The sequence below is a fragment of the Chelonia mydas genome, chromosome 1 (genome assembly GCF_015237465.2).
Source record: "Chelonia mydas isolate rCheMyd1 chromosome 1, rCheMyd1.pri.v2, whole genome shotgun sequence".
Classification (NCBI taxonomy): domain Eukaryota; kingdom Metazoa; phylum Chordata; order Testudines; family Cheloniidae; genus Chelonia; species Chelonia mydas.
Genome location: NC_057849.1, coordinates 15,967,232 through 15,982,358, shown reverse-complemented (window position 1 = coordinate 15,982,358; position 15,127 = coordinate 15,967,232). Strand labels below are relative to the sequence as shown.

Sequence of the window (15,127 nt, the reverse complement as noted above, 5' to 3'; positions counted from 1 at the left end):
GCTACAGTGGTGCAGCTGCGCCGATGTAGTGCTCTAGTGTAGACTTGCCCGCAGATATACCGGTAAAGCCCTGCTTTTATGGATGGAGTGAGCTTTGCGCAGGGAGAGGGGAATCAGATATCAGTAAAAGTGTAGATTTGCTGGTATAAGTTGCGTCCACACTAGGAGCACTTTCCCAGTATAGTATACCGGTATTCCCACACAGGTAAAGTGCTGCTAGCATAGAGACAGCCTTAGAAATTGTTCTGACTATTTAGATAAGACTTGATGAGGTAGGGGGTTAGCTTTGGCAGGGGTTGGTGGTCTCCCCTAGTACTTTCAAATGTGACAAGATATGTTCCTTGCCATTAAAAAAAAATCTTCCTTTTTTTGGGGTAGGGAGAAGAGTAGATAGGTTAATGTCTGGGTCTATACACATTCTACCTAAAACTCTCCCTTAGTTTCAAATTAAGGTATTTTTCATTTTGTCTTAAACTGCTCTGCAGTGTGGCACTCCAGTCCAAAGATATAATAGTCATATTTCAGTATTGGGTAAATAGATCACTTTTGAGAATATATACTGAAGTTTGTCAGATGTGCAAGTGCCCTTATCTAGAGGTGATCCGTTTTTTTATGCTCTATTAGACTAGTATTACTATGTCATTGTGTCTCCTTACTGAAGAGGAATGTCTAAGCATGCAACTGCTTACTTACAGTCACATTTGTAGTCCAACCATATCGTTTCAAAATGTATTGTCAGAGATATCTGAACTTCATTAGCGCTCTGGGGAAATTGGACACCATTGTCTATGGCAAGCATATGCACTTCCATCGTTCCCAACTGAAATTTAATTGAAATTACTCATTTAAACCTGAAAAAAGAAAAGGAGTACTTGTGGCACCTTAGACACTAACCAATTTATTTGAGCATAAGCTTTCGTGAGCTACAGTTCAGCTCATGAAAGCTTATGCTCAAATAAATTGGTTAGTCTCTAAGGTGCCACAAGTCCTCCTTTTCTTTTTGCAAATACAGACTAACACGGCTGCTACTCTGAAACCTGTCATTTAAACCTGAGTATCACTGTGCACTTGCATCTACACATTCTTTTTAGAGAACTTTTGATATCATGACAACATCTATTCTAACTCTATTAAGATTTAATTGGGAAATTCACATGTATCTGGCTACACCTACAGTATATTCTGACTGTCATTCAATTTGGAAATCAATAAGCTCATCAAAGCAGTGCACCAGTTAGTGTCACTGTAGTCAAGGTTACATCAGTATTTTCTCTATAAAATCCTTTTCAGTTTATAACAGCAATAAATTTCACCTTGGGCAGAAACATGGCACGCAAGGTTTCAACTTGTTTTTTTAATGAACAAAATATGTTAGTTGTAGGTTATTAAAGTTATAAATCCAGCAAACCAATTAGAATCCCACTCCACACATACAAAATTAGAAACTGTTGCAGATTTTTTTTTTGGAGCCCTTATACACTCAAAACTGTTGTAAGGACTATGTTGTAGAACCTTGGTGTTTCTTTTATTATGAAAGATTACACTGGGTTGAAAGATATTCCTTAAAATGCTTAAAATGAGAAATGCTCTTGGGTCTGTTAAATTCTAAAAAACTATGAATGCTTTAGGTGCAAGCCCTGTACATGCACTACTTTAATAAAATCTATAATCTTGGTGCAATCATGTCAGATTTCCTAAATAAAGCAGGATCAGATCTGTTCAGTATTTGGATGCAACAACTCAGCGAGAAATCCAGGGTGCTGCATGATGGGGAGCTGGTTATTCAGTAGGTGGCACTCTCCCCTCTGAATCAGTGCCCTAGAACAGTGCTGTGGGAATTGTGCTTAGGGTACTATCTTTTGGATGAGACAGAAAACCCAGGCCTTGAATACTTTTGGTCATAAGATCTCATGTTAACTTTATGCAAAAGTAATTATGTCACTCTAGAGTCCTGGATAAAAGCCATCTAAAGTATATTCTGTCCATCTAAGAGAACCCCTTAAATTCAGTTATATTTGCATGGTGGTGGCTTCCTTGCTCCATCCCAGTAGCAGTTAATAATCCATATTGAGAGTCTTGAGGATTGATGCTCCTACATAATACATCCGTTAGTTCTACTGTTTGACTTTGGAATATATTCACAGCAGCCAAATAGATCATCATCAATCAAAAGAACATGCAGTCAACAGTCAGCTGAGAAGCCACTGTGCTGAAGTAAAAAACCCAATTGTGTGCCTAGATAGTTATGCCTTTTCAAAGTTAGGTAATTTGGAAAGGAACTACTTAACAAGACAAAATGTTACAGTCTTTTGTGCAAATTATAAGTGGGACTACTTGTCTGTCACAGAGGTCGCGGAAGTCACAGATTCCGCAACTCTCCATGACTTCTGGAGGGGCAGTGTGGCTCAACCCAGGCCTGCCCAAGTGGCTGGCTCGCTCCAGGGCCAACTACTCAAGTGGCCCCTGGGACAGCCACACCAACTGCTGCTCCGGTGACCCCATGCAGCAATCCCCGGCCGGCCAGCCAGAGCCGCCACGGTCCATGGCCCCGGGCAGCTGGTACCGCCCGACACCCCCTCAGCAGAGGTCCCCACACTCCCACCCCAAGATTTAGTCACAGGTATTTTTAGTAAAAGTCATGGACAGGTCACAGGCTGTGAATTTTTGTTTATTGCCCATGACCTGTCCATGACTTTTACTAAAAATACTTGTGATCGCAGCTTTAATTATAAGCATACCCAGCATTTGTCCATCACCACACGCAGATGTCCCTAACATGCTTACTACAAAAAACAAACAAACAAAGAAAAAAACCCTCACACCACAATATTTTAAGACTGCAGTTTCAGCAAGTTTCTAAACTGAGAAAGGCACTGTGGATGTCATGCTTGCAAGTTACAACATGCTGAATTTGCTGCATCATGCTATATCCACTGGGCAGGCAAGGATCCCATTCCACTCTGCTCATGATCTAAGACTAAGGCCATGTCTGCACCAGGAGTGCTTCACCAATACACAGGGCCCTTCCAAATTCATGGGCCATTTTGGTCAATTTCATGGTCAGACTATTTTAAAAATCGTAAATTTCAGCGTTGAAATTGTAGGGGTCCTAACCCAAAAAGGAGTGTGTGTGTGTGGCAGGGGTGGGGGTCGCAATATTATTACGGGGGTGGGTTGCAGTACTACTACCATTACTTCTGTGCTGCTGCTGACGGCGGCGATGCCTTCAGAGCTGGGCAGCTGGAGAACAGCCGCTGCTGGCCAGGAGCCCAGCTCTGAAGGCAGAGCCACCGCCAGCAGCGGCACAAAATTAAGGACGGCATGGTATGATACTGCCACCCTTACTTCTGCGCTGCTGCCTGCAGAGCTGGGTCCTCAGTCAGCAGCCACCACTCTCCGGCCGCCCAGCTCTGAAGGCAGCAGCACAGAAGTAAGGGTGGTATGTCCTCTTTAGGAAAGATGTGGATACGCTGGAAAAAGTCAAGAAGAGAGCAACAAAAACGATTAAAGCTTTAGAAAACCTGACCTATGATGAAAGGTTAAAAAAATGTTTAGTCTTGAGGAAAGATGATGGGTGAGGGGAGAAACCTCATTACAGTCCTCAAATATGTTAAGGACTCTTATAAAGAGGATGGTGATCTATCGTTCTCCATGCCCATTGAAGGCAGGACAAGAAATAATGGACTTAATCTGCAGCAAAGGAGATTTAGGTTAAATATTAGGAACAAGTTTCAGAGTAACAGCCGTGTTAGTCTGTATTCGCAAAAAGAAAAGGAGTACTTGTGGCACCTTAGAGACTAACCAATTTATTTGAGCATAAGCTTTCGTGAGCTACAGCTCACTTCACTGCATGCATCCAATGAATAAATAAAATTGAATGAATAATTGAATAATTGAAAAATTGAATAATAATAAAATGAATAAATAAAATAAATTGGTTAGTCTCTAAGGTGCCACAAGTACTCCTTTTCTTATTAGGAACAACTTTCTAACTATAAGGGTAGTTGAGCTCTGGAATAGGCTTCCAAGGGAGGTTGTGGAATACCTATCATCAGAGGTTTTTAAGAACAAACACCTGGTCGGGGTGGTCTAGGTATGCTTAGTCCTGCCTCAGCACAGGAGGCTGGACTAGATGATCTCATGAGGTCCCTTCCAACCCTATATTTCTATGATTACATCTCTATGTTGCCAATTCAAACTCAGCCAAACAGGGCTAGCAGAAATTTAAACTTAGTTTGTGAAAATTTTTGAAAAAAATGAAAACACTTTGACCAAAAAAAACTTCAAATTGAAATTTTGAATTTGAAATGAGAATTTTCATCTTGTTTTTCATTATTTCCCCCTTCCCTTTTCCTCTCTCTGAAAGGGGAAAAGGAAAAAAAGTGTTACTTTCTCTCACTTGAAGTTTTAAGTAAAAAAAACAAACAAACACAACTTTCCCACTTCCCCAGCAAGAAAGATGAAAAAGGAAGACAAAATGGTGGGAAGAAGAAAAAAATCTCTAGTTTTTTCTTTAAAGATTTTCCTGTTACCACACAAAACGAATTTTTTCTAAACAAAAATACACATTTCCCATTTTGCTTCAAAGATTTTAACCAGAAAATAAAAACAGATAAAACAAAAAAATTCATAACTATTTTTGTCAAAAAGTTATTTAACAAAATGAAACAAAAAACAAAACAAAAACAAAACACTTTGCTGTGGAGCTAGTTGAAAAGTTTCAGTCAGAGTTTGAGAGCCACAGCTGTTATCTAATGGCCTCTGTGAAATGGTACAAGGTCTTATTCTTCTGTCTTAAACCTGCACACTATGCATATAGTATGACGTGATGAGCAGGCCATGGAATCCTGATTGGACATTAACGAGCAAGCTACGAACTAGAAAGGGAAGCATGTAGCTGAGCACGTCATAGGTCTGCCAAGGATCACAGAAAAATCCTTATTTCCTCGGAAGCACCCATTTTCTTTCCATACCCACCTTTTTTTAAGCCATGCAATTGAAATAACATAGCAAGCATGCAAGGAGCTTGAGATTTATTTCTGCTCAGTAAAGAAGAGTAATTATACTAAGGTAGAGTAGTTAAAGTAGCTTAGTACTTAACCTTATTTGTGTCCATGTGTGGCCTCTACTCTCGCTTCCACCACAACACCCTTATGTTCCCCGTTCCTTGCCTCACATTACAGAAAGACTTACATGATCTAGGCACTTCTAGAAAAGTATTCACTTCATAAAAACCAAAAACACAATCAGACATTCTGTAAGTACGTCCTCAAATAAGTAGAGTATTTTCGAACTGGGAACAAACATGAGGAGAGAGGAATGAAACATTTGCCACAGAAATAAGCTTCCCATGTGGTCATCTACATATTGAGAAACGGAGACAATTAGGTTCTGACCCAGGAAGGAGAGGTCTAGGTTACATTGTCACAAGAGAGTTTCCCTAAGCATGGAATAGCATAGAGGTCAGTAAGCATACAGAATTTAGCCAGCTGGAACCTCTTAATTCAGAAGCTTTGGCAACCAATTGAAGCGACATAGCGTTTCAAAGTTAAAGCTGACAACAAGCTGCAGTAGTTAAACAGATAGTGGGTGTCACCCCTCAACATTTTTATGTTGATCCTCATCACTTCAAATTACAGAGGGGCATATCTAAACGTGTGATAAGCACAGAATACACACCCTATTTTAGAGCAGTGGAAAGTAGCCTAACATATGTAATTAAAGTAGTGCTGAAAATGTAAGATCCCACTAAGCTATATTATATTTAGAGCACCATAGTCCTTTTATTTCTGAAAGCATTAATACAGGTTTCTTGGTACTAGCAATTGTAGATATTTGACTGTCAGTTGATATATTATTTGTTTCAAAATCTGAGTGGTGATGCAAATACAATGCCATCCACAAATTTCAGGCTATGAATGGCTGTTATTCACATGGCTCTATAAAAGAGACTTCCAAAGCAATATCTACAACTGGAAAGAATTTGACATTATACATGGGCTCTAGCCAAGGACGTGTACAGGTCACATGAACCCACCCATGCTTTCACCTCTCAGAATGGATGTAGATATGTATTTGTAAGCAGGTTCAGGAAAAATCTGAAACTTTATATGATAAATGATGCTTTATTAGACTGCTTCTATTGTGTAGGGACTAGTCTTACAGGAATGAATTCTGGGGACTAGATGGAGAATATTCTGTGGGGATTTTTTTATATTAAGGTATTTATGGATTAATATTTAAAATAACTTCACACACAACCAAGAAATGAAATCCGGGGACAGCACTTGGAGTTTCATTTATTTTTATAATTTTTCAAATTTAATTTTGTTGGATTATTTTTGCCTTTTTTTTTTTTTTGTAGCTGAAAAGTAATGGTTTTCTTCTCTTGCATTTCCCACATGATCTAGGGACAGGAGTGGTCCCAACTACTCCATGTAGACCTGTTTTTGGCTTCTGGGTAGGAATAGGTGAATGACCCCTTAACTGAAAGGTTCTAATAACTAATTCTACGCACATCTCTCAGTTTCACTTAAAGCCAAGTCTTTTAGGCCGGTTATAAATTCTTATCAATCTGTGGCTGGAGTGCAGAATCCTCTCTCCCTTGGCATTCATTTATCTTTGGCACAGTTTGAGTGATTTAGCACTAGAACTTAAGCATGCCAAAAAATAAATAAAGAAGAGAATCTAAAACACAAAATAAGACACTTCAATCTTTGACAAAAATTTTAGGCCAAATCTAGGAGCTATGCCTCTGATGTACACTCAAAGTCCAACACCCCTGATAAGAGAAAGCAGGACCAATAGATACCAGGCGTATACTTTGGGGAGATAAGGAAAAGGTTAGATTAAGTTCAAAACAACTACAGAAGTGCTTGATACAAGAAGTTGGATCAATTCCCTTCTAGAATGGGTAACATTAAAGTACTATAGACATAATCCCAAAGAAAATAAGTAGTACATGGGAAAAATATTCAGAGAGACTCTCTCTAATAGGTCAAATTCTAATCAGGCATTGCAATATCAAGTGGAACCTGGGGCTAATTCTGGCGGCGACTCCAATAAAGGTTAAAAGTCTTATTTCTTCTCCTATTGAGTTCAATGACAATCCAAACCCCGCAAGCTGAATGGTAGCAGAAATGAGCTCTGAATATAGCGCTCTGGATCCGAAAGAAGAATTTAAGTGTAACTCAGTAAACTTTGTATCTAACAAACTACAAGGAGTTTATTTAAATGGCTGGTTAGAAACTCCCTTTTTCCTTTCCTCACCAATTCTAGATGCTAGCACATATGTAAAATGATGGGGCTTCTCTAGTTCAAACAGGTTTTGCTCAAGGAGGAAGTAGATGTCAGCTGCAAAAATCTCAGGGCAAGAAATAAACAAAAGGACTGTACATATTTCCTGGGATGCTATGATATGACAGAAGACCGAAAGATAAACCCAGAACCAGCTAAATGCTTGAGAATTAGATTAAACATCAGGTCCCAGGGAACTGGCTGATTTCTGGGTGTTACAGTATGTTCCAATTATGTTCCATTATGTCTTTTCAATGTTTGCCTTTGATACTTAAAGATTTTGCTATTAGTAGGTATTAAAATCTTAATTTGTTGAAACCATAATGCTCTTATCTTTACTTCATAGCAATTCTGCTGCTTTCCTGTTTTCAAACATTACCAAAAAGTCTGAATTGTTAAGCCAAAGCAACTACAGGTTTGATGTTACATGCCTTTCAATTCACTTAATGGATTTGGACTAAGGATTGTTTGCTTTATGGATTGCATCTGTATTTGTTCATCTGTGACAAAGTGATTGTGAGGAGTGAACCCTGTCAAAGAACGGCTATTGCAAGCAAATGCATTTCCTCTGGTACTTCCTTACGAGGAGACATTCCGCACATCTTCACTTCAATAAGTTCACCTTTCAGTTACGATCTTAGAAAAGGTGCCAGAGTTTTTAGCACATTTCTATTGTATTTAAAATTCAGTTTATTTTCTGGGTCACCAGTTTCATTCTTTAACAGAGCAATCTGATCCTTTAAGACAGATTTAAGGTCCAGCATTGACCTGTTCCTCACACCATGTATTGTTAAAGGTCTACATCTTCTGCATCCCAACAACTAATTCTATGCAACCCCAGGAATACATGTGTACACTGTGAAACCCTGGTGTAGATCTTGATACTTCCTCTTGTTCCTCACAATTTTAGCAGTAAAATTGTTAACTGTGTTGACATTTAAATTATCACTGGCATATGAGTTAGCATCCCATGAGGCAGTCCACACCTCAGAGCTATTGTTTCAGGCTCTCTACAAACTCAAGCAGATGTTTCTGCACTGCTTATATTCATGTGACAATTTCTTTGCAACCACAATGGCCAAGGGCTTTCAGGAATAAAACAAAACCTCAAGACTCTGGAGTGTAACTGAATCTGTCTGCTGCCCATGGCTAGTCCCTTGGGGCCACACTCACACTCATGGAAACAATTCTAAATGGTCAGTCTAAATGGTCTTGCTAATGTGGCAAGCCAATACCAAGGTTCTGTAGAAAGTGGCACTAGTAATTCAGCAGGTGGCACTTACTTTTCCCTCTTAGTCAGAAATGAACCAATGGTCCACAGTATTAAGGATGTTGTGAGGCTGAAGGTGATGTTTTGTTACAGGACAATGATCACAAGTGGCCATTTTTTGAAGAATTCCATGGCACTTTTTACAAGAGCATTAAATTGTGTATGTTGGCCAAATTCCAAGTAGGTAGTTATATTTGGCCTCTCTAAACCAACCTACAGTTATAAGTTAGACCTGGTCTACACTAGAAAATTAAGTCAGCTTAACTATGTTGCTCAGGGGTATGAAAAATCCACGCTCCTGAGCAGCGTAGTTAATCCAACCCAACCCCCAGTGCAGACAGCACTAGGACAATGGAAGAATTCTCTCAGGGAAGTGGATTGTCGACAGGAGGGGCTCTCCTATCAGCATAGGTAGCGTCTACACTACAGTGGCGCAGCTGCAGCACTGAAGCTGTAGGATTTTGAGTGTAGTTATGCAGTATTCCCTTCCTGCCAGACTGTGGTATAGCGTGTACTCTGGTAGAGCTGCTGCTTTTCACAACAGCAGCGGCTACATTAGTAGTGACGAAGTGATTCCTTTGTACAGCTTTTATTTCAGTTCAGTTGGTAGAGTATTTATGGATGGGGGGAGGGGTATGTGTGAGTGTGTGTGAGTGAAAGGGCAAATGCAAGATTCCTTCACTCCAGACAGGTTTCTCCATGCCAGAAGTCAATTTCACATTTGGGGACGTCTGCACAGCAGGTGGGAGGTTTAATTCCTAGCTCGGGCAAACATATACTTGCCAGCTCTGCTCAAGCTGGTGCTTAAACACAGCAGTTTAGCCACAGCAGCACTGGCAGATGCTCAGGCTCAGATGCTCAGGCAGATGCTCAGGCTCAGATGCTCAGGCTAGCCTTCAGAGTATGTACACAGGGGTCGGGCAGGATTGTACTCGGCCAGCTAAGAGAAGGCTTCTGCAGACACGGAAACATGCTCTCACATATAGAAGACTGTCAAATTTGAGGTCACTTTGCAATACAGCGGAACCTCACTTACAACCCGCCCCCCGCCCCGAGTTACAAACTGACCAGTCAACCACACACCTCAGTTGGAACTGGAAGTGTGCAATCAAGCAGTAGCAGAGATTTAAAAAAATAGAAAAAGCAAATACAGTACAAGTGCTGTGTTAAAAGAAAAATATGAAAAAATAAAGAAAAAGCAGCATTTTTCTTCTGCATATTAACGTTTCAAAGCTGTATTAAATCAATGTTCAGTTGTAAACTTTTGAAAGAACCACCATAATGTTTTGTTCAGAGTTACGAACAACCTTCATTCCCAAGGTGTTCATAACTCTGAGGTTCTACTGTATAGTTTCTCCCTGTTTGGTAAGAAATAGAGTGACTGGGAGCATTGCTTTCAATTCCCTGCGACAGGAAAGGAGCTGTTAAGCTCAGGGGTTTTTTTTCCATGCTTTCAACACCACAGTTATTTGAGCTTCTTAGACGCCTGTCTACAGGTTAATATTATGAAGTTCTGTAAAGAGAAGAGTGTCCTCTAGCTACTGGGAGAATGACTTGAATGTGATTGTGATTGTTTGTCCTGATGCAGGTCAAACCAGTAAAAGGTAAGCACTAAAACTGACAAAAGAGATGGAAACCTTGTGCTCACTCAGTTCCTCCAAGGTGTTTGCCCACTTGTTTTATTTATGCTTTTATAAGTGTTACTGTTTGGTAAATATGGGCCACACAACATAGCTTCTGTAAATCAGCATAAAAGGGACACAGTCTATGAAAATGTACGCACTGGATTAGGACACAAGGCCAGATAGTGCTTATTTTACTACATCAGACAGTTATTTTGTTAATTCTAACTTTATTTATCTGGCCTAAACAATACTAATAATCATTTCAAGATATTATAGATTATATAAAGAACGGAGGTTGAAGTTATAACAGAAACAAACGTTTCGATTTTGACTATACAGATCTCATCTGAAATCCCTGTATAATTAAAGTGCAAATCAAGTTTTACACATACCTGTGAGACAAAAAAATGCAGCTAAATATCGTTTTTCAAGGCCATCTTTATAGGTCTGAATCGCACCATAGATTGGAGGTAGAATGAAAATCAGGTTACTCACTGTGTTCCCTGTAGGATAGAAACCCAAGAAGAGATTTAGTATTGGGCAACATGCACTTGAAATAAACAAAGCTGCATTCATTCAAACAAGACTTCAACAGTTCTCAGTAAAAAGGTTACACCTTTTCTCCAAGCCTCTTTCTGCTTCAGCACTTTATCCACTGTTAGATTTTGCTACAGTCTGGATAACGTCACTAGAAAGTGTGGGGGGTTTTGTTGATTTTTTTTAAAACAAGAACACCTTTATACTACTTTCCATGTGCCTAGGTAATATTAAATACTACATCAGATCAAAGAGGAATACTGGATGGTGCTTATGTTTATGGCAAAGGAACAGGAAAAATATGGTTAATCTTGGTAGAATACAAAGCATATTTTATCAGAAATTCTTTTAGCAAATATAAATCCTCAAACAGCAGAAGTTTTGGTATTGTAAGGAGCTGCTTTTTTTGAAAAAGCAACTCCTGGAACACTTTGGGGGCACTAACATGAGCATACAGTACTCCTTCCTTCTCTCCCCATGCTCCTCCCTCTGATCCCTCAAGAGAGGTTATACAATTTTCATTTTAGATTTAATCATTTAAGCTAACTGCAGGCAACACTCTTCCCTCATCAGGGTTTAAAACTTTTACCATACACCTACTAACCAAAGCATATTTCTAAAGACAAATTTCAGTAGGACCAGCATATTCTTAGTGTGGTCCAGAAGCAACAGGCTGCTGGGATGTGTGACATCTGACCACAAGAGCTCTGCTACCAACACAGATCTCCAGTTTTTAGCTGAATAGAACTTGAAGGCATTTGCCTAAACACTGAGCTTGGCTGTATTCAGATACATAACATGCACTCCGATAACACAAAGAGAAGACCAAAAATAAGTGTCACATTTTAGAACTACAACTATCTATGATACCAGATGCCACAGCAAGAAAGTAGTGCACCTGCACAAATACTATAAACAATGACTCTACCATACTGACTGGGTAGAGTTTTTACATCCACTTTGCATGGGTATACTATAAATGACTACACAAAGTGCAAACAAAAGTGAGTAAACCCTTAAGTAAGGCAACAGGAATTAAGCAAACAGGCTTGGTCTGAAGGGAGTGCAAATTCAGCATCTTATCCCTGCCTGATGTAGTCAGATTTTAGGAGCAGAAGTTATGTACTGTAGTTACCAAATTAAATATAGACCTATACTTTTCTTTAAAGGGGCTGATTCACAAAAATACATGAGTCTGACCATCTGACAAGATAAAGCACAGAGAAACACGTACTTGCAGATTGCATCAGACCAAAAACCAGAAATGCTTGATATTATGCTAATATCAGAGCCTTATTATTCAAGGATCTCCAATAAGAGTTAAACTGTATAAAGCCTTGAACAAACAGGTGCATCTCGTGAAACGTGTAAGTTAATTTGGGGCATTTTGACCAATATAGCAGCTCAGTATAGCACCTGCCACAGGAACTCTTCTCACACAAATACCTAATCCCCTCAAACTACTTGCCAAAGGGAAATGGGAAGAATCAAACTATGCTCAAGTGTTTTAAAGTCCAATATATTCCAAGAAACACTACCAAAGAAACTATGCTTTGCTTTACATATTTAACACTCTCCTGCAGTGCAAAAACCCCAGACACAACAGTATTATTCCAGCATGAGAACCAGAATGTGAAATTAGATACTGGTGAAGTAACTAGCCTATTTTCACTGCCAAAGCTCAGCAAACCTGAAAATGCAACTAGTATAAACACAGACAAATTTAGATTGTTTCCATTTTAGATGTTCTTCATAAGCAGATAAATCTTATCTGAAGCGAGTACTTCTTTAACAAGGTGCTTTACTAACATGATCATGCTTAACAATGGCACAACCACCAATTTGATCCACTTATAAACAAAGCTGTTCTGGTTGCAAGTCAGTGATCCCCAAAGAAAGGCTGCAGTCTTATGATCAGTACTGCAGAACCATACCCCCTGTACCCAAGTGAATCCTTACTGAGGTCAACAGGGCTGTGCAAAGGCACCCAATGCCTATCTGACTGCAGAATAAGGGCCTGCCCTATAGGATCTCTTCATTCTTAATTCCCCTTGGGGGTCACCAGCCCAATGACTAGTGTCAAGAAGACTATTCCCTATTTCAGTAGATGCATCCCATTAGACAAGGCTAGATAATACTGAATCTCTCTCCTTGATCATTAGTTTGGGGAGAGCAGGGCTGCAGAGCCATCAGATAAGGAGAGATAAGATTATAGGACCTCAGCAGGCTAAAGATGCCCATTCTCTACCTTGTGACACATCCCTAAAGTGGGCAGTAGGTCAGCCTCAACAGAATTCAGCGGTGGAAGAAGCTCCCATTAAATTAAATATTTGTGTTGTATGTATTGTAAATATTTTAACTTGGCCATTATCTTGTCCTCCCACAAACAATGCAAGAGGGCTATGTAGCCTGAAAAAGCAGGGTAAAGTTTCTTTAGAATATGGCCCTGTGTTCTAAGTCTTCATAATTTTCTAGAGTGGCTCTTAAATGCTCTGATTTCCCAAAGCAGTTATTGCAGATCATGTAAATCTCATAATTTCTTAAAGGTGCTTATTAGTATGAAATGATTCATAGGATGCTAAGAAATACACAAAAGAAGAATCAAATACAAAAATACTGAATTAAAGGAACATGTAAAGAAAGACCTGTTCCTAACTGACAAAGCAAATCGTTTCAGAATAGAGCCCATTAAGGCTGTAAACTTCAGACTGATATGAGAACACAGAAAAGAGAACAATGTACATTAAGGCAAGAGTTTTAGCTTTCATTCTCTAAATGTTTATCAAAAGGAAGCTGATGTAAACTATTTGCTACGGTCTTATCAGTGAGTACATTCCTTACATCTCAGGCTGTCTTGCAATGAGAGGAAGTGCCATCACTCCTAACAAATTTTAGATACTACTTCCCACATTGTTTTAGCGCACGGTATCGACTAAATGCTCTTGGCATGCATCAGGGGAACCTATTAAAAATATTGTACGCTTTGCACTTTTGTACTTCCCCTACTGCTCCACGTTAGACTATCGAGTCCCCCATCATCCTCCCTCCCACCTAGTATGCACTCTCACCCACCCAACTTTATTCATCTGAACAGCATGAGTCCTTCCCTGAACACAGGCTCCCCATCACCACACAAATTATAAAAATCTAGTTGATTTGTTAAAAGCAGCTTTTTCAAGATTATACTCACCCAGGGAGAATAATTTTTTTTAACCTAAGTGTTAGTTTAATCTATCATCATGGTAAAGGGAAGGCAAGTAGATTTCATGCCTTGCTTTGCAAATTTTCATGACAATTTTTCATGAAAAGGCTATTTTAATACACAGCATTGTTCCAAAGTGACACTTTATTTGCCAAGGAAGTACAGTACTGTACCTGTATGAAAACAAATTTATACAAATATAAATTCCATAGTCCTCTATTAGTTATATTTCCCATGGGCAGAGTTTCACCACATCTGCAAGCTATCCAACAAATACAATCAGTAATTCAAATTTCTGTGGAAAATTTGAGAAGTCTATTACTTTGCATATATATTCACAGAACAATTTTACAGTCCTTCAAACATCTATAAACCACCATAAGTGTACATGGCTCCGGACAACAGTTTCAGTCATGCCAAACAAAGATCTGACAGTCTAAAGATGAGCCTGATGCGTGCACATGAAAGGAAACAAAGGCATAAATGGGTACAACACGGAACGGAGCTTGGTGTTAGCTGGAATATTTCGTAGAATAAATGGGCTCCCATAAATTTGCTGAACCTAGATTTTGTAAACCTTTAATTCCTACAGAATTAGCTAACTTTTGAATTGGAAAGTTACTTCTACAAAACACATGAAGGAAAATGTGATAGGATAAAGTAAATGAAGCTAGACAATTAAGTCTCTTTTCAACAAAATATGGCCATTAGAAAAATCTAAGCATGGAATAAAAATACCCTAATGCATTACAATAACTTGCAACAAATGCAGGGTTTTCAATGAGGGAAAGGTACTAAAGAAGCTAAAAAATACCTCATTAAACTTTTGGCAGGGCAACCAGTGTGACTTGAACATTTCTAAATTACCCTGGTATCTATATTTGTACGAAGGATGAATGAGAGATTTATGAATCATGAGGGTCCTTTCCACTGTTAAAATGTTCTCTCTCTCTCTCTCTTTAGGAAAAGCCATCAATTTTGACTCTGCTGAACTGAAAATAATAAGTTAAAGTAGGGTGTATATGACAGCATGGCAAGGACACTTTTGCAGTTAAAGTTTTTTTAGTTTTAGATTTGTGATCAGTAAAGAGGACCACCACATTTCTTCCATTAAAAATCTGTATGGTATCATACCACCACTTTAAACAAGAAAAACAGGGAAGGCAGCAGCATTTTAAAGGGATACCAACATTATAA

At 39.1% G+C, this 15,127-nt stretch overlaps 1 protein-coding gene across 3 annotated transcripts in view; it reads right to left on the bottom strand.

Annotated features, from left to right (window-relative positions):
- Nucleotides 1–15,127, bottom strand: part of ACER3 (alkaline ceramidase 3) — a 78,169-nt gene that overhangs the window by 35,177 nt on the left and 27,865 nt on the right. For all 3 annotated transcript variants that reach the window (XM_037884488.2, XM_043527855.1, XM_043527853.1), the window contains exon 2: nucleotides 10,584–10,694. In XM_037884488.2, the coding sequence (XP_037740416.1) occupies nucleotides 10,584–10,694 (111 nt within the window). The remainder of the gene's footprint in view (nucleotides 1–10,583; nucleotides 10,695–15,127) is intronic.